At 44.4% G+C, this 20,222-nt stretch overlaps 1 protein-coding gene across 1 annotated transcript in view; it reads right to left on the bottom strand.

Annotated features, from left to right (window-relative positions):
* CAMK1D (calcium/calmodulin dependent protein kinase ID) overlaps positions 1–12,560 on the bottom strand; it is a 218,254-nt gene extending 205,694 nt beyond the window's left edge. Inside the window, exon 1 of the mRNA XM_085215915.1 lies at positions 11,658–12,560. Coding sequence (XP_085072041.1) covers positions 11,658–11,749 — 92 coding nt within the window. The 5' untranslated portion in view covers positions 11,750–12,560. The remainder of the gene's footprint in view (positions 1–11,657) is intronic.
* Positions 12,561–20,222: the final 7,662 nt, after the last annotated feature.

Raw genomic sequence — 20,222 nt, 5'->3', positions numbered from 1 at the left:
CACACAAAAAAACACTCAATAGCCTTGCATATAAAGCTATGATAGTTTTTTCAAGGTCTCTCTCTTAAGAACGTAGGATTTATCTCTACAATATAAATTACACTTGTATGGCTTTTGCCCGGAAAATTAGGAAGTTAAATTACTTCAGATATAACTTAATGTACCAAGAGGACCAGTCTTCTTGTAGCAGAATCATAGAATCACAGAATATCCCAAGTTGGAAGGGATTATCAAGTCCAATTTCTAACAACCTGTATACCCTGAACACACATGCTTTTAAGAACCTGCTGGCTTTCCCCTCCCCCCCTCCACCCCCCTTATCTCATTCCAGTTCTTTTTTCCAGCTCATTCTACATTTCCACCCTCCTAAATATACAGCATCCTGCTTCGGAAAAAAACATAATCCATAAGTTAAGTTTGTGGCACAACATACCTCCCTCGCTCTGATATTTGGAAACATTTGCTCTCAGGAGGAGTAGTGAGGCATTGACACAGGCTGCCCAGGGAGGACACGGGGTGTTCAAGAAAAGGGCAGACGTGGCACTGAGGATGCAGTTTAGTATGTATGGTGGGGATGGGTTGATGGCTGGACTGGACAATCTTAGTGGCATTTCCACCTTAATGATTCTATGATTTATTCTTCCTTTGCCCCAGTACCTGGGTAATTCAGCCAACAGGAGCTGGACTATTATTTTATTCCACATGTTTTTACCTAAGCATCATTCCACAGCTTGTCAAACAACTCAACTAATGTGTTGCATGCTATTCGCATCCCTATTTTCTCCCCGTAGGAAGTTGTACATGTGCAGCACCCTTCTAGGAGATGCTTTTGTGTGCTTGTTTTATTGTTCTTTTTTTTAAATTTGAGAGCAGTCTGTGTTGGGAAGGAGAGCTTGTTTGCTCTACAATATTCAGATTGCTATGTAATTATGGTAAAAAAGGTGTATCGGAACACAGCGGCTTGAAATGAGAGGAGAAAGAAGTGGTTTTGCAATGATCATCAGCCCATGGAAAAGATCAATTGTGTCAGATTTTCCACTCAAATATATTAAGTCTCCTGAACTACAGCAGGAAATCCCTTTAAGGCAGAGGTGTGAGGCACATGATGATCCCAGAGCTTTAAATAGTCTTTTGGATATCTCAGACCCTAACTACAAAATGTCCTCAAGTAAAAGATGTAGTCTTTGACTTTGTTTCAGACACTCTTCAGTTTTTCATACAAAAGTTTCCCTCTTTTGAGCCCTTCCCCATCACAAAGGAAATGGCAGGACCATAGAAATGAGTCTGGGTTTGGTACCCGACTCCCTGTTGGGCTGTAATGCATACAAGTGGCAGAAAATGATGGAAAAAATAATAGAATCATAGAACAATTAAGGTTAGAAAAGACCACTAGGATCATCTGGTACAACCATCAACCCATCACCGACATGCCCAAGCAGCCCTTGGGAAATGCCACTGCCAAGCACCAGCACGCACACTGGAGTGATCCCATATTGCTCCCAAAACAGACAGGTCTTCTGCAGCTCTTTAGAATTCTGAGAAAACTTCAGTTCCTCCACACATCTGTGAAACAACACTGCAATAAAGTGCTCGTGCTGCTACCAACAGCACAGACACAGTGCTGTGCATGTTCAGCGTCTGCTACAACCTTGGCTAGTGAAAACTCATTATTTGTGATGCCCCTGGGTGATTCACAAATAAATAAATACATTGTGAAGAAGCTCTGCTGATAGAAGCTGAAAGAAGCAAGACAATTCATTGCATAAGGCTGGGGTTAAGGCTCACGTTCAGCTACACGTCTTACAAGTGACACCGCGCCTCACTGAAGCAAAGTCATGTTAGCATTTTGTCTTATTTATTTAGATTTTGAGCTCTTCTGGATATGAGCTCTCTTTTATTCTTGTTTGTAGTATTTCTAGCGCAACTGAGTCTGATCTCTTTTGAGGCCAGTAAAAGTCACAGCAATAAAATGCATGTATAGATATTTTTGAACCTTCATATTTTTCTTGTTAGTGTCTAAACCTAAAATATACACTGGCTTTTCAGTCTTTGCAAACCTTCCAAATCAAATGAGTGGCTTCACTTATTTATGTTGTACTACCCCAAGAAACAGCCATGTATGTGAACCATCATGCAGCTCATAGGAGTCAGAAGGCCACATTCCTCAAAACCATGTTCTGTCAAGTTTCAAACATGCTCCTCAACTAAAACACCAATACCAAAGAACAGCTTCCCAGCACTGAAAGGCACTAGGTGATCATCCTAAGTAGGACACCCGCCATGACTGAGAAAGCCTTAGAATCACAGAATAGCTTGAGTTGGAAGGGACCCTTAAAGGTCATCTGGTCCAACTCCCCTGCAATGAACAGAGACACCCTACAGCTCCATCAGGTGCTCAGAGCCTCATCCAGCCTGACCTTGAGTGTCTCCAAGGGTGGGAGAACTTCCTTGGTTGGAAGCTCCAAGGAAAATCTGCAAGCCTTCACATGTCCCTGCTGATAACAGGGGAGGGTAATCCTTACATGTGATGTCCAAACTGCCACACTGGCCATCCCCAAAAGAAACACAGAGGCTAAGGACATCTTCAGACCCCTTATTTTCCGTATCTCCTGACCTTGCTCAACTCCCATCGTGTATAGGTGAGGTTTCTAGGGCTTGTGTTCTGACATCTGAGAATTCAAGGTAACTCCCAAACTTCTGGCACTGAAGCTTGAAAAAACCTATCTTCAGATACTCAGTCTATATCAGGGAGAGCATTACGTGCATAATCCATGGCAAGCAGAAGAGGTGCAAACACAAAAGGTATGGAGGAGAGGTGCTGCTGTGCCTCACTCTCTTGCTGCTTATGGTAAATTCTCATCTTCATTTTCATCATTAAATGGATCTTCCTTTTGTACTTCCTGGAAACCAGAATGAGACTGAAACTGTTGAGTCAAGCTCAAATTGGGACTGTATGACAACACAAACAAAAATGAAAATAAACCCTCAGTACAGCTGAGCTGCTTTCTCTCACTCACTTCTTCCTCTTTTGTGCCTTGAAAAAGGTAATTTAGGAACCATTCCTGTGCTTCTGTAGTCCATTAGTCCCCAAAGCTGTTGGCATTTTTGAATACAGCATATGATATTACCCAGGAAAAGGGAAGCCAAACCAGCGACCTGTTGTTACAGAGGTTCTCCAGTCCTGTGCTCAGCTGCTCTGCACACAGCAGAATCAAGAGAGCATCCCAGCAGCTTTCTCTTAGCAAAGTCAGTGTTAAATACATACATACATATATATATATACATATATATATACACATATACACACACACACACACACACACACACATATATTATATATAAAAATAAAACAACTTTTTAATTCAGCCAAGAAAAATCTGCCAAAAAGCATTATTTTAATTTAAACTCATGCAATCTGTTTGGTGAGTAATTCTGGCACAAAACTCCACACACAGCTTTCAACATGAAAACATCAGTGAATGGACACGAGAAGTTTATTAACAATCTGTTATTTATGGTTGTTGTTTTTGTTTTTTTTTAATGATTGACATAACACACAGAGGAAAATTATAGGAACCGACAAGTCAGATAATACAACAGCACATCAGTGCTGAGATGTGATAGAAAGGTTTCAGGGAACAGCATGATTGCTATAAAAGAGAAATATTCTGACTGCTGAGCTATTTGCCATTCCAGAACAGCCCAATCACACACATATGATTGCAAATTATTGTTATTGTTCTAAATTATTATTTACAGAAAACCACTGAAATGCAAGGTGCTTTGAATTCCAACCAAAATGACAGTCTGCTGCCCCAGGGAACTTTTTCTCCCCCCTTTCACTCATTACCTGTTTACTAACAGCACCTTTTTTGTCCCAGTTTGTTTTCATGCTATCTGAAATGACTATAAAATTAGGTCCTATTAAGTTATCATGAGTATAAACAGTGACTCACCACTTAAGTGAATGCCATTACTGGCAATAAATTCAGAACCTATTATAGATGCTTGCTATTGTCAGGCAAACCAAAACAATACAACTTTATTCAATATTAATTGCATCCTTTGATGCTTGAAAGGATTAAACAATTCCAACCAATATTCTGCACATAGTACACAGAAACACGTGCAAGGGACAACAGAAATAATTGAGGTCAGACACAGAAGAAGGGAAAGAAAGAAGGAAAAAGGAAGGAAAAATGGGTAAGGAGATATTTCATCTCCTGTGTTAAAGCAGATGGAGGGTGAAGGAAGCAGACAGGCTCCTCCAGATGGTGAAGAAGGCTCTCACTCCCACTGTGTTGTGACTGTGTGGGGAAGAATAAACTTGGGATAAAGGATTACTATGGGATTCCATAGGTCTGGGTTCAGCCCATGCACCCTGACAGGGCTCCAGTCCCTCTGGGTTTTGTTTGTTGCATGTTTAGAACATCAGCTGCTCTGTGGCCAGCAAAAGATACCAGTATCAATAATACAAAGGCTGCTCCAAAAGTAATGCCTCCTATTTCATTATGTTGGTGCTATGGCAATAGAGGTTGAACCTTCACAAATATATTCCATTACATTTTGTTGCCATGTGACAGATGGCAGCAGAGGGGGCATTCTGACAAAATGGCATTTGACATGGTAGTGAAGATAAAGAGAAGGTGTGTCGTTGAATTTCTCTGTGCTGAAAAAATGGGACCCACTGACATTCATTTATGTTTGCTGAACATTTATGGCGTGGATGTGAGCACAGTGAGATGGTAGGTGGTAGTTTTCAGCAGTGATAACAGTGACTTGGATGAGAAGTCACATTCCAGATGGCCAAAGGCAGCTGTGACACCACAAAGTGACAAGGATCTCAATCAGCTTATCCATGCAAATGAGTTAATAGTGGTGGCTGTGTTGAAAAAAAATAGTGTTTTGCAGCTGAGAATTTGCTTTATCAAACAGTGCTGCCGTGCTCTTTGCATCTGTTGTAGTCTCCATGGAAATAAATAGAGGCATCATTTTCAGAGCAACCTACGTATTAGACATGGGCTAAGTGAGGAGCATGCTGCTGAGCACTGTGCAAAAGCCAACAACAACAACAACAAAAAATATCCAACACTCTATTCCAATCCTAACCAAACAACACAGCAAACCAGGTGCCCCAAGATAACACGTCTTCCTGAAAGCTATCAAGTATTTCAAAATCTTGGAAATGGACCCTTATGGTACCATGCTGCCCCAATAAGCATCCACTACCCAAAATGCATCCACTAAGCACCCCAGGAGAGCTCTCAGAAGTCCCTTCTCATTGACAGCTGCGGACTTTTCCGCAGCCCTCTCCATCTGCCTTTAAATCAGTTGGCCATCTTGCTTTCCTTTTCTCCCATTTCAATTCCAGCTGAATGTTCAAACCTGCTATTTTCTGTAATGTTTAAAGAGAGACCAACAATCTACATCATAAGATACTACAATTCACATTGCAAATAGTGGGATTAGTAATTTTTATGTCTCTGGGAGCACTGGATAGTAAAACTATATCACATGATAGCAGGGAGGCTTCCTTAGGTTAAAACAAATATGCCAGCCTATGGGAGCCATCTGAGTATTTTTCTGCTTTCTCTACATTCTCTATAAACCAAAATATCCTAGCTGTCCCACAGCACTGAGTTAAACATTCAGACCTGGATCCCAGCTGTCACTCCTCCTGGAGATGAGACCCATTTCTTCGCATTCATTACCACAAATTCCATGAGCATTTGTAGGTGAGATTCCCAGATTTACAGATTTGAAGGTCGGAAGGGACCATGAAACATCCTCCTCTGTACTCTTGGGCAAGAGGCTAAGAGCTCTCAGATGATAAAAGGATTTCTCCTAGCAGCTCATCCCAGAGGTGATGAGTGCTGCTTGCCTTCATAGTTTCATGAATCATAGAATCATTAAGTTTGGAGAAGATCACCTTACGATCATCCAAGTCCAACCATCAACCACATCCCCACCATGCCCACTCACCATGTCCCTCAGTGCCATATCCACCCTTTTTTTGAACACCTTCAGGGACAGTGACACCACCAACTCCCTTGGCAGCCTGTTCCAATGTCTCACCACTTCTCCCAAGAAGAAATTGTTCTTAATATCCAACTTGACTCTCTCCTGGTGCAATTTGAGGCCATTACTTCTCATCCTATCGCTGTTACCTGCGAGCAGAAGCTGACCCCCACCACACCACAACCTCCTTCAGGCAGTTTAGAGAGGAATAAGGTCTTCCCCCAAGCCTCCTCTTCTCCACATGAACAATCCCAGTTCCCTCAGCCACACAATCCCAGCTCTCTCAGCCCCTCTGGAACCCTGTATTTTCTCCCCTTCAGATATTTTTTCACCGTGAAATGTTTCCTTAATGTAGTTAAAAACTAGGAAAATACTGAACTGAGAAAATGATGAAACAGTCTGATATAGTCACCGCTGCCACAGCAGGGTGTCATAAAAAAGAGGCAGAAATTGCTCATAATGTCAGCACAGACATGGAAATCAGACAAACACTCTTCAATCTTCACGGGGGGTACAGAGCCAGAGAAAGCACAAATAGCAGGATATTTAAATCCCAAGAATCTCCAAACTCAGAAAAGAAAAACAATTGGGTAACTTGCATGATGCCTGAAGCGAATGAGCTAACCAGTGATGATTTGTTGTATTGAACACACTGACGTTCATTACGATAACTGGTGTTTTTGACACGTTGCTGATAAGATGGGAAGATCCTAGAATCATAGAACAATAACATGGCTTGTGTTAGACCTCACTGATCAGTTACAACCCCCTGCTGTGGGTAGGGTTGCCAACTTCTAGATAAAGCACTAGCATCTTTGAATAGAGACAACCGGACTTTGAGCCTGAATGGTATTCTCAGCTCCTTCTACGCAGCAATTCCAGCATTATGGAGTACCTCTACCACCAGGACTGCAGAGCTGAATGCCTGGCCCAAGTCAGGGACAAAGGATACGTGTCACCTGCAACGGCCTTGTTCCCCAAGAAGGTCTGAGCATGCAGAGCAGATGGGACCATGAGACAAACCTGCTCATGGAAGCCTACGTGTCAGTGTGGGACTATGTGAGGAAAACATGATGAAGGATGCGAGAGCACAGAATTAAAGACGACTAAGCACAATTGTTTGTGACAGCGTGCGTGTGAATGATAGGAAACAGACGTGACAGCAGGACTGAACGACTGTGCTTCACATCAGAAACAAACCTATGGGTGCATGCAAGAGCCATGGAGAGCAGCAGGAGTTCATCGAATGATGTAAGAATATGGAACAGACCCGAGACACTGGGACCTGAACTGTAGAGATTACAGTAGAGCCTCTGAAAGAAAGAAAACAGAACCACCTACAGTTTTCCCTGAACTATATTTTAGAAAAGTGCTGAAGACATCATCGCAGCATGCTTGTCTTCCCACCCAGCTATTACTACCTTATGACTATATCCATGCAGCTCCCTGTGTTGTCATTACTGAGCTGTAAGGACTTCACTGTACCATATTTATGGACAACACCAGCATTTCCACAGCTGCTAAGGTTAACTTCATCGTAACTCCATCGTCACTAAGCCCTGGTAACATATATTAGAAATGTGAGGTCAATCCAGTTAGATGGACCAAGCAATCAGCTGATGGATAACAGTAATACTATTTCTCAAAATGTCAACATCTTACCTTTGAAATGCCTTACATGCAGTGTCAGTTCAACACAGAGAGAAAACAGTATTTCAGTGACCACTCATCATATCATCAGATTCCTGCTCTTGTGAAACTAGGCATCTCCCAGCGGCCAGGGCAGAAATCCCCCCTCTCCAGGAAGGCCTGGGAATTCAGCTGAGCTACAGCAGGTGAATTTGTTGAAATTTAAGATGAGAAGCAGCTGATCAGATCCCCTTCTTTCCTCAAATCTACTTGTCTTGACTGGAGAGAGACTCTCATTTGTAATCACTGAGCATCTGACCCACTGCCATGATTTTATCTTGTATTTCCTTTGCATTTTTCTTCCTGGCTACCTTCTCTGGTTCTGTAATCTCAGTTTCCATTGCTCAGAAGTGTCCCATGCTGAATCTGCATGCATAGAATCAGGATCACAGCTTCCACAGCCATAAATTTCAAATACAAAACAAAATTTTGGAGGCTAAGAGGAATTTTCTGTACGGACTGCAGAATGGAACCACATTTTATCAGCATATCATCCACATGTTTCTACTTCTGTTACATTTTCATACATAATATCGCTGAAATAGTTCACTGGCAATCATAAATTGGCACATCTACAGTTTCTCAACCTTTCCACCACACTCCTTTTATTTTTCTACTTCCTTCCTCTTTTTTTTTTCCCATCTCTGCTTGTCTTGCCCTCTCCTCACTCTTTTCTCTAATGTCTATCTTAATAGAATCATCAAGGTTGAACAAGACCACTGAGATCATCCAGTCCAACCATCAATCCATCCCCACCATACCCACTAACCATGTCCCTCTGTCCCCCAATCCCTCTGAGAGTACAAATCCTTTTCCTCCATCTCCTATTCCCACTTCTACCATGGAAGCTGAAGTGTACCAGCAGAAATCTTCCCAGTTCCCAAGGGAAAATAAAACAAAAGCTGTGCTTACAGGAGGCTGCACAGCCCTGGGATTGGGTCCCACCTGAGCCAATCCGTCACTGGTAACATCTTCAGGAAATCCCTACTGCCATCAGCACTGAGCAATGCAAGCAGCCCAGACCTGAGTTACTGAAGGAAATGATTCTTTGGCTGCAAAAGGCCACTCCTAAAGCCAGAGGTGATGTTCAATTTGGGATGCCTATTTCAGTGTCAATATGGATGGACAAGATTTATGGGGCCATGTAAATAATTGATGCCTACCATAATGCCGCTGTGGAAGACAGCTGGGTATTCATTAGAGGTTCCTTGAAGCACAAATAATTTCATGATTAAGCAAGTTAAGATTTTTCTAATAATTACAGCAGTCTTATCTCTCCTCATGCTGAAGATCTGGGGAAAATCTTTTATACAAAGGAAAGGTTCCATTCAGAGAGCAAATCGTTATCAGAGTACACACTCAGATTAAACGCTCACTAATCAATGCTCTTAACATAAAATGTTTTTGAAGTTTTTCTTTCACTTTCCCCCCCCCCAAGTTTGGGAGGTTTGGTTCTCTTTTTACTGTCACTGATTTTATCTGACTGGGTTCCAGCTGCTATAGAGGTTCCAGGAAAAAGGGCTGCTTTGCTACTCCAAGTGCTGCTTGTGCTCTGGCATCCTGAGATGGGAGGAGGCAGAGTGATGCCCAACACAGCACTGACACCAGTCTGATGCCCTTCACTGAGCCTCCAGCTCCTCGCCCCAAGCCCCATCCATGCTACAGTAAAACCTATTAAATGATGGATTGACCGCAGCATGTCCCACACTGTTCAGCATCACTGCGCAAAAGAGAGCAAAGCAGATTTTATCCCTGCTGCTAAGTAATGCTAGAGGAAAGCAGTTGGATCCAGATGCTCCAAAGGTATTTAGACTTTAGCTTAATTCCTACTTTTTTTTTTTCCCCCCCTAGCAATAACTCCATATTTGTTCTATCATTTGAGTTCTTGTGTGTTCAGTGTTGGAGTCAGTGAGCACAGCCTCATTGGCTTCGGTGGGGACTGAAGTCCTTTAATGACTTGCAAAGGAATGGCCTGATTTTTTAACAAGTTTCCCAGCCTGGTAAGTGGCAGCAGAGCAGGAAAGAACCACACATGCTGCTCGAGGGAGCACAGAACCACCACCCACTTTCAGACCCTCAGCTGCTCTCTGCAGCTCGGGAAGCACAGCCAGAACGCGACCGATGTGTGGGCTGCAAAGTGCACAACACTCAGAATTAACATGCCGGTGGCACAGAAAAGAACAGCTCTGTTTTCTTTATACAGGACCAGTTATTTGGATTCTCTGAAACTTTCTAGACTGATTGCTCAAATTGAAGAACATCAAATTAAAGAAGTCCTGCCATGAGGGCCCTGCTGTCCCAGCTATGATGCTGAGATGGTGTTTAATAGCAGGAGGCACTCAATGGCTGTGGTTACTGTATCACATTTGGAACAGCCATCCCAAAAGGCACAACTGGAATCACTTGTACCTCCCTCAGGACCTACAACTGCCCCTATACTTTCAGTGGGTTTTGGACCAAGTCCACAGCATTACCTGCTTCTAGACCTCTTTACTGGCACAAGTTAGCCCTGATTGATGGCTTTTTTTTTTTTTTTACACCTAAAGAGGGAAAACAACGTGGAGTTGTATAATGGAAAGTGTAAAAAACTGTCCTGTCACAGAATCATAGAACAGCTTGGGTTGGAAGAGACCTGAAAGCCCCTCCAGCTCCAACCCCTGCTGTGAGCTGGGTGTCCCCACCAGCTCAGGCTGCGCAGGGCCCATCCAGCCTGGCCTTCAGCACCTCCAGGGATGGGGCACCCAGGCTTCTCTGGGTGAATAAATGAATTTCCCAGCACTAAGAGCTTCCTCCACCAAGCCCTTTTGCTCAATAAGGGAACCACACACCAAAGGTGAGGCACAGGGACACATCTCTCACAGCACAAAACTCTGACAGCAAAACTCAATGAAGGTGACAAAAACATCCCACGACACTCAGCCCTTGCACTGCACTCTGCATCTTCAAAGCTCTAGACAGACATTCGTGCCATTTGCCAAGGCAGCATTTTTCCAAGCACTCCACTATATGGTCATCACAGTGCAGCTAGGAGACCCACCTCCATACCAAGCGAGCAGCCTGGTTCTCACCTGCAGATCATTGGAGGTAATCAGTGAGCCCAGGAACCAGAAATACTGTTTGTAGAGAGCCCTCCCTTGGAAGCAGAAAGAAACTGAACTATTTCAGCTGAAACTTCAGCTGTGCTTTGGAAGTGGGTACAGAGCGTAGTTTGGAGTCACTCGAAGTTGCCATGAAAGTCAGAGTGGCACAGAGACAAACAGCATTCCCCACACAACAGAACTTTAATGGCCAATAAAACACTCGGCAAGCGAAAACGTAACAAAAATAAAACTCCATTCAGCCAAAAAAGCAGCATCCTGCACCCTGCTTCCATCCACCATCTGCGCATGTTTATTCTCAGCCTTCAGAGAGAGAGAAAAAAAAAAACACAACTCGAGCATTTTTCTAATCTTTCTGCCCCGCCACTATAAATAACAGAAATAAACCCTAACAGCAGTTCAGCGTCGCAGCAAAACGATCCAATCCGCTCCGACTATTTCTGCCCGTCCGCCCGCGAATAGAGGCGGCCATCGGCGCTGGGGCGCAGCGTGCGAAGCCAGAGCGCGTTTATTTACACCTCCTCATTCTATCAGTATTTCAAACCACGGGTTTTTCTTTTCTTTTTTTTTTTCCTTTCTTCTTCCCCTTTTCTTACTTTTTTTTTCCTTTCTCTTTCTTTCCTTTTTTCTTTTTTTCCCCTTTTCTTTTTTTTCTTTGTCTTTTAATTTTTTTTTGCCTGCCCCACTGCCGTCCTTCCACTCGCACGGTTCTGCTTCTCCCCACGTTTCCATCCTTCCCCGACTCCCTACCCGTGCTGAGATGCTCGCAGCGCGCACCTGCGCCGACCCCGCTGTGCACCCCGCGCAAATCCCGCGCAGCCCCAATTCATCGCGCGCATCCCCGCTACTTACGTCCCCAGCGTCTCCTTGAACTCGAAGATCTTCTTGATGTCCTCCGCCTGCTTCTTCCAGGAGCCGCCGCCGTCTCCGTTCTCCCGGGCCATGGCCGCGCCGCGCAGCCCCGCGGATGCCGGCCGGCCCCGCGCCGCCGTGCGGCTTTTGCTTTCTCTTCTGCCGCGGCGGCAGCTGCTGCTGCTGTTTCTTTTTCTTTTTTTTTTTTTTCTTCCTTCTCCTCCTCCTCACACTTCCTGCTCTCCGCCGCTTTTATTTCCTCCGCGCTCGGGCGCAATCCGCGAGTGTCACTTTTCTTGGGCTATTTCGTCCCAACTTTCTCTGCCCCCCTCTCCCTGTCCCCTCCTCCGTGTCCCCAGCTCTAGTCCCCGTCTCCCCCTCCTTCCGCACCCTCGAGCGCAGCTCTCTTCGGGGTCACTTTGGTTCTCACCGACAGATCCACCGCGGGGAAAAAAAGGATTTTTTCCCCTCGTTATTTTTTTTCTTTTTTTTTTCCCCTTCCTTTCTTTTTATCTTTTATCTTTTTTTTTTTCCTCCTTCGTTTCTTCCCCCCTTTTCCCCACTTCCTTTCTCTTTATCTTTTTTTTTCTTCTTTTTCTTTTCTTTTCTTTTTTTTTTTTTTTTTTTCCTTTTTATAGGATCATCGATTCTCTCCCCCTCACGTTCTGCCCGCACGGATTCTATTCCTCCCCTCTCGCCCCCCGGGACGTTCAGAGCCCTCCGGGCGCGGTGCGGTGTGGCCCCGGCGGCGGCGGCTGTGCGCGGTTGTTATGGCAATGGGAGGAGGAGGAGGAAGAAGAGAAGGAGGAGGACGAGGACGAGGAGGAGGAGGCAACCCCGCCGCTGCTGTGCTGCCTGGCGCTGCCCCTCCTGACTGAATGACTGAAGATAATTCGCATTGCACCAAAACCGCTCACGTCAAACGGGAGGGGAGGGAAAGCTAAGGGAAAAAAAAATTAAAAGGGAAAGCAGGGAAAAAAAAAAAGCCTCACGCTGTGCAGTGCGGCCGGGCGCTGTGCGGTTGGCGGTGTCCACCCCGCCCCGCAAAAGTGAGGGCGCAAAAGGGGCGCAGCGCAGCGCTCACACTGCGCGGGGCTGCGGGCGGGGATCCCCCGGCGTGACAGCGCAGAAATCCCCGCTCGGGGGAAGCTATCGGAAGGACTCGCATAGAGACATCGCAGGGCGTTGCTGGTGGTGGGTGAGGAACTAAAAAGTGCATTTTTTTCCCCCGGCTGGGAGCTGAAGTCGAGGTCTTTGCTGGCAGCAGGTGCAGGAGAGTCAGAAATCTCAAACTCTGATCATCGGATGAGGCACGTGAAAATGAATTCTAACGCAGCTAAATAACATGGGCTTACAAAAAGATACGAATGTGCACATAACCACTTAAAATACATCCTTAAAATACGACTTTGGAAGCCGATTTTTGTAGTTTATGGGCAGAATTCATAGGCTTTCCTGGAGCTGAGCTATGCCCCCCCTCCACCACCCATGCCAAAGGAACTTGTGTTGGGAAAAAAGTGGAGAAAGTGCTGAGCAGGCCGGGGTGTCCGGGCAATGCTACCCTCTGCTGGGCAGAGCCACACGTGTGCCAGCTCCTGTATTTCTTCGAGCACTCTTTTAATTCAATTCCTATCACATCGGCAGCCCAAAACTTTTGGGATTCCCTGCAATGGAATGCCTACGTGTTGTTCTTTGGGCAGGAGCCTTCTGCTCCTGACATCCCCTGCCTTTTGCTATCTGTAGGGATTCCCTGCCTTGTGTGCTCCTTCCTTCCCTGTGTTCGTGTCACCAGCAGTTCCCAAAGTGGTCATAGAAGCATAGAACTGCAGAATCATTAAGGTTGGAAAAGGCCACTGAGATCATCCAGACCAACCACCAGCCCACCCCACCAGGCCCACCAACCATGGCCCTCAGTGCCACATCCGCCCTTTCCTTGATCACCTCCAGGGATGGTGACTCCACCACCTCCCTGGGCAGCCTGTGCCAGTGTCTCACCATTCCTTCTAAGAAGAAATGTTTCCTCATATCCAACCTGGCACGATTTGAGGCCATTCCCTCTCATCCTATCGCAGTTAAATGGGAGAAGAGGCTGACTCCAACCTTGCCACAACCTCCTTTCAGGCAGTTGTAGAGAGTGATAAGGTCTCCCCTGAGCCTGCTCTTCTCCAGATGAACAATCCCAGCTCCCTCTTAAGATTTGTGCTCCAGAACCCTCACGACTTCACTGCTCTGCTCAATAAGGATATTAAACAGGCTCCAATACTAACCCCTGGTCCGCACCTGCAAATTAATATATTGGGAAATAATACATGTCACTGACCCAAAAAGATGCAGCCAACACCAGAAGGAGTTTCCCTTCTACCCACATCCATGTGGTGTTTCCTGTCTTTTTGGCAAGCAAATGAATCACTGCTTGTCAGAAGTGCCATGCAGTGATGTTGGTTGAGTTTCGCTTGAATGGCGCTGCTGACCGTAACCTCCTGTCTTCAGGAGATAATGGAGAGAATCTGAGGCCACAAAGGGCAAGTGCAGTCATCTGCTCTGATCTGCAGCATGACAGAGGCCAAAGAACTCCATCAGAGCAGAGAACTGGTGCCATAACTTACACTGGAGCTGCAACAGAGCCAAGCCATCCACCGCTGCTATTTCAGAAGTCATGTTGGTCCACTCAGCATCACATTGAAATCTTACCACCAGACAGCATTGCTCGCTTTCCTTTTCAGCAGATAAAAATTTTACTTAAAATTACTCAAATTCCTGCCCACACTTCAAACTCTAAGCATAAGGGCCATGTCAGCCTGCAAATCCTTTCCCAATTTAGCCCACACCTTTGACATCATGTGAATGTGCTCTTTTTGTGCGCGTGATAAAATAACTCATCTTTGAAATAACTGATAAAGTATAAATCCATAGCTTTAATGAGAAGTGTATGAGATGCTGCCACCAGGCAGGGAGCACTGCTCAATAGGACCATAACAGCCCCTTAGAGTCATCACAGTCTGCGGTGTCAGGCTGGATTTAGGGAGTCTGTAATCTCACTTGACTGACAGGCTCCTGCAGAGGCATTGTGGAGCACTGAGTTATTTGAAGAATAGGTGTTTTTTAAGGAGCAAAAAAAAAAAGAAGAAAGTTTTATATGAAAACTTCTCTCTGTGAGGGCCTCATACAGCAGGGCATGCTGCAGTGAAGCAGCTTGGTAGGGCAGAAGCCAGTATTCAGTTGCTCACAACTATATTGCAAGAACTTTAATAGAATGGTAAAATGAAGCAGACAGAAATACAAGAATGAGGATTGCTGGTGAGACATCAGTTCAGCAAAAGCTTCACACCCTTACAGTGGAGTTCCATTTTTTTCTATAAAGCCTCGTATGGAAACTCTGGGAATTCAGGGGAACACTGAAAATAAAATTTTATGTGAGATATTTCGTTTCTAAATAAAATGACCTTATTTTTGGAGTGCTAATCAAAGTTACATTTTTTATCTCTTCAGATGGCATACATTTCATATGGTTGCATACAGGCACATTTACTTGGGCCCTTAGTATGGCACAGTTCCATCATGAACATAAACAGTCACATCCACATTGCACATATATATATGTATGCACTATGGGGGCAAAGCCATTTGGTGCTGGTCAGGCTTCACTCACATGGATGCTGTTAGTAAGGATGCCATGAACAGGTGTAGAGTTCAGCAAGTAACTCATAGAATTATAGAATGATACGATCCTATTCTCGAGCAAAGTGACATCCCCAGCACTTCCCAGTCCCTAGAATGAGCCTAAGGCACAATAAAATCCCAGAACAAAACATCTTCCAGTCTGGCAGTTACTACAGTTACTACTACTAACAACTACGGGTTACTATCTTAATTATAGTCGTGCCAGGTCAGACTAGCACGATAAGCATTCCTTCCAAAGCAACTGTTTATATATATTTATTTACAACTCATCTTGGCATTTTCAGGTTAGATATCAGGAAACATTTCTCCTCAGAAAGAGTGGTGAGGCATTGGCACAGGCTGCCCAGGGAGTGGTGGAGTCATCGTCCTTGGAAGTGCCCAAGACACTTGTAGATATGGCACTGAGGCCCATGGTTAATGGACATGGTGGGGATGGCCTGATTGTTGGACTGGATGATCCCAGAGATCTTTTCCAACCTTCATGATTCTGCAACTCTATGATTTGCAGTGATGGGAATGGTGTAGATTCAGTCCCTTTTGGTAAGTGGGAGGCAATCCTCATAGGAATTATGCTGAATCATAAAAAAATTAACTCACAAGAAGAACTGCTTATTTAAACAACGGAGAAAACGGCTTATTTAAAATGAGAAATTTAAATGTTTATTCATATGAGAAGACCGTTTGTTTAAAGAAAGAATGGTTCTGTGCTAGTTCTTTCCTCGGGACAGTTATTAAAAAGCACTGGTTTGAAAGGTGGACTGTGGTAGGGGATCGGGGGGTTTTGGTTTTCATTGTGGGTGGAACTTGTGGTTAGGTGTTAATGTTTGCCAGGCTTCTTTTGACACCATAAATTCAAGATACAAAACTACAAGCTCAGCTCTAAGCATGTCCACAGCAGCATGCTTTTGTAAGGCTGACACTGCTGCAACCCATAAAATCATTACCGAATCCAGCTGTCAACCCATCACCACCATGCCCATTAAACCGTGCCACCAGCAAAGCTCCTCCGAGCTTGTCATAGACTTTTTGGTGACTTCAGAGCTGTACAGGAAAAGAATGCATGTGAAGGAAAAAAAGAAAAAAGAAAAAAAGAAAGAAAGAAAGAAAAAAAAAAAACCCTGAGGCTGCTGCAGGTCTTAGATACATGGTGTTTTGTGTTCTTGTCCTTAAACCACTTCTAGGCACTTTAAAGCCTGAGATCAGTTTAAGCTCTTTAAGATGACCTAAGGCTCTTGCTCATCCTAGCAGCTAAAGCACTGCCCCAACAGCATACAAATGCAAAGGAGAGGAGATGGTAAGTGCTTTGCTGTCTGCTGTTTTTCTCATGGGGAGGTGGGAGCTTAATTTGCTGAAGGGTTTTTAACTATCTCTATAAAGTGGAATAAGCAAGTGCTGATCCAGACATGAATTCCCAGCCTTCAGTCAGTTGCCTGAAGACCATCTGGTGCCTCACTAAGTCCCCAGGTGCTTTATTACTCAGAAGGTTTGGAGATATCAGCCAACTTTTCTTCCTTGGTTTTATTCTCATCTGGATGAACGGAGGAAGCTGGAGGACAAAAATCTTGACAAGATGATGTGAAGGCGGCTTGTTAGACTATGGAAAAATTGGGATTTAAGAGAGTAACAGGCAGGCTGAACTTTCCATTTTAAGTCTGCCATGCTATGTATGCATTGCAATAAATCTTCAAATTCAGGATTGTAAATCACGGTCATATAACATAATGAGGGAGAAAAATCTGCAATCATTGCCAAAGCAGAAGCAAGAGGAGTGATACGTTGGTAAAGATGGATGTGAGCAATGGACAACAGACAGGAATAGGATGGCAGAGTGGGGAGTCAGTGAGGACAAAGGAGTGCAGGAGAGGAGATGCTCCAAGGGGCAAAAGTACAGAAAGCAAAACCACCCGTCCCACAGAGTTTCTAGTGTTGAGCTCTGGTGTCCCAAATGCCAGTGTGAAGTCACCACCAAAATGTGTCATAGAATCTTCAAATCTTTAATGTTGGAAAGGACCACTAAGATCATCTAGTCCAACCATGTCTTGTAGCTTGAGAGGGCTGCATGGCACAAATCCTGCTCGCACACATCCCCGAGCACTGAGTTTGAGGTTTGGGGTTCAATGGGCTGAGCCCTGCCAATGGGCCAAGTTGTGGTCATGACAAGAGATGCATCTTTTTCTAGATAGTTTGGCTTTGCATATTTGTGTTTTAGGGGGAGAAGTAAATTAGGACATTCCACCTATAAAGTTTATATTGAAAGCACAGTAGGTGACAAGGCAAAGTCTCAAAAATTACAAAAATACCAAAAAATAAAGAAGTTGCTCAAATCGTTTCAGTTCTGCATCCTGCTCCAGGTTAATTTGGGGTGGATTTCTCCCTTACAATGAAGAGTTCAATATAGGGAACTCATTCATATGGCAGAGGAGTTGCTCATAAGATTCTGCTTACATTCCTGATGCCCTGTAGGGATGAACTTGCACTCAAAGACAGGCACAAGTCAATGGGAGTTGTGCTTTGTACCCACCTAGAGTCGTAAAATACCAAGAGCCCTGGAAGATCTGATCCTTAGTGTTGCAAATTGAGCACCCAAAATTAGCAAACGTGTTTGATTATTTTGGTCTTAATCTCCCCGTGCCTCGGTCACACCAGCTGATGATATCGCAGGAGTGCTGTGAAGATAAACGCATTAATATTGATCAGATGCTGAAGCACTACAGAGAAGCTCACAAGGAAATTAATGTTGATCTCAGCATGTGGTTCAAATAGCGTGTGTTAATGTGGCCTGGAGCAACTCACTGCATTAAAATAACCACAAACCAGAGGTGATCAGATAATTTAAGGACCCAACGCACGGCATGTGAACAAAGACCCACAGATGGGGTGGCTGGGCGAGCTGTTTGATCTAATCTGATACCCAGATCCAGCCAAAAAATGATGCTATAGGGGTTGCAGAATAGAAATTTTCAACAAACAAGGAAAGGCCCAGCTGCTTCTCCCCGGAGAGACAGAACTCAAAACCCAACCCTGTAGGCCATGGGCACCCCTGGTTTATCTGCCCACCATGCTGATTTCTCATCTGATGGATATATCCATAGAGGAACTGGGCTTGTAGAGCTCTAAGAGCCACATAGAGGCCAAATTCAACCTGCCATGAAGCATGCAGCTTCACTGACATCACAGAGGAGCCTCTCTTTCCTCTCAACCCACACTTGCACTGGGCCTGTGTTCACCCTGCGAACAGATGGCAGTTCCTCAGCCTCATGCAGTATTATTGTTATGGAGTACACTGAGTTTTCACCTTCTTGAGCCTGACGCGTGTCTGAGCCATGTGAATGTTGCACAGACACCATTCATTGCACTGGGACAGCATAGAGCCCTCCCAGCAAAAGGAAAGAACTTAGTGTGGGTGTCTCCTCTCCTTGCATCAAGGAGAAACACTGACAGCCTCCAGCACCATCTCAGCACACTGATGGAGTCAAATAATAAGAGAAAAGTGGAGGAAAAAGAAATTAAATGACACAGGCAGAGGAAGAAGAGATAGAAAGCCATTCACTTGCCTGTGAAGTAATCACTTTTTTCATTTAAGCAGAACACTCAGCTATCTTTTATATTGTTATTGGTAAAGTCCTCTTAGAAACTGGAAATTAATTTTTTTTATCTCCTCATTTTCTCTCCTTCCCATTTGGAGACCATTTCTGTTTTCCTGTGTTTCTCTCAGAACTGAAATTAACTTGGCTCATTTTGTTCTTTTCTTCCAAGATATTAACATTGCTGAATAATGAAGGTAAAAGCAGCTTCGATAATTAACCACAGCCACTGCATTAAGTCCAGGCTGACACTGCACTCACGTGCAAGGAAAGGCACTGTGCCATCGGACGATGAGCACACAAAACAGTAGCTGGAGCTGCCCAAACTGATTCCAGATCAGTTGAAGTGTTTTAGTCCCTATAAACAGGCAAATTCTCCATCCTAATACCCTAATACCCTAATAATTAGGGCTGCTTTCCTTGGTTTCCCACTCTGTGTTTCTAACCACTATGCTATTCCAGGTAAAAAAATGACTGTATTTGTTTTCAAAAGACATAGAAATACACATTTGGAGCAGTCTCTCCATTCTGGTTTTCTACAAAATCTTGCTGCTTTTATGATATGTGGGCTGAGATTGTCCCCTTGGCCTTTTGCTTCAGGTGTTGGTCACAAGAAGAAAAGCAAATACCCTGCAGCTGACAATGAAAAGAAGTAAATTACTAGCACTTTTATCTCCCTCAAAGAGTTCTCTGAGGATAGAGGGAAGACTGACTGCCAACAGGGAGATCTGCTGGGGAATATTTTCTTTATCTTTCCTCTTGCAAAGCCTTCGTTAAGGTCCAGCCTCCCTGGCTAACCAGGCATCATGCTAGGAAGAAGCTAGCACAACCAAATCTTGTATTTATTCACCCCATTTCCCTCTCCACCACAATATTTGCACCCCACATGAGGCAAGCTTGGTCCGTTAGCAGCAGTTCTTTGGCCAAAGGGTTGTATTGCAGAGATGGTAGTAGACAGGAGAAGGAAATGTTCCTGAGTTTTTCCTGTCTCTTCCCAGCCTTACAGTTTCTTGTTTAGCAGACCATGGAAAGGTGGAGACTTCTAAAACCAGGGAGAGATCCACCAAAAACTCAAGCAAGAGTTGGAAGAAAATTTAAAGAATAACCAGAAACTACTGGAGAAATGGGACACACCTGTGTGGAAGGAAAATGAAGACTCATTGAGCATGAGCTTGCACAAGTCCAAATTTTTGTTCCTTTATATAAAACATGCTCTTGCCACAGGTTTAGGCCAAGACCTAGTGCTTGCTGACACTCAAACCCCAAACTCAGTGTGTGCTTTAGTGAAAGCATGGAGCTT

Source organism: Meleagris gallopavo, chromosome 1, assembly GCF_905368555.1.
Source record: "Meleagris gallopavo chromosome 1, MGAL_WU_HG_1.1, whole genome shotgun sequence".
NCBI lineage: Eukaryota > Metazoa > Chordata > Aves > Galliformes > Phasianidae > Meleagris > Meleagris gallopavo.
This window is presented reverse-complemented; position numbering and strand designations above follow the sequence as displayed.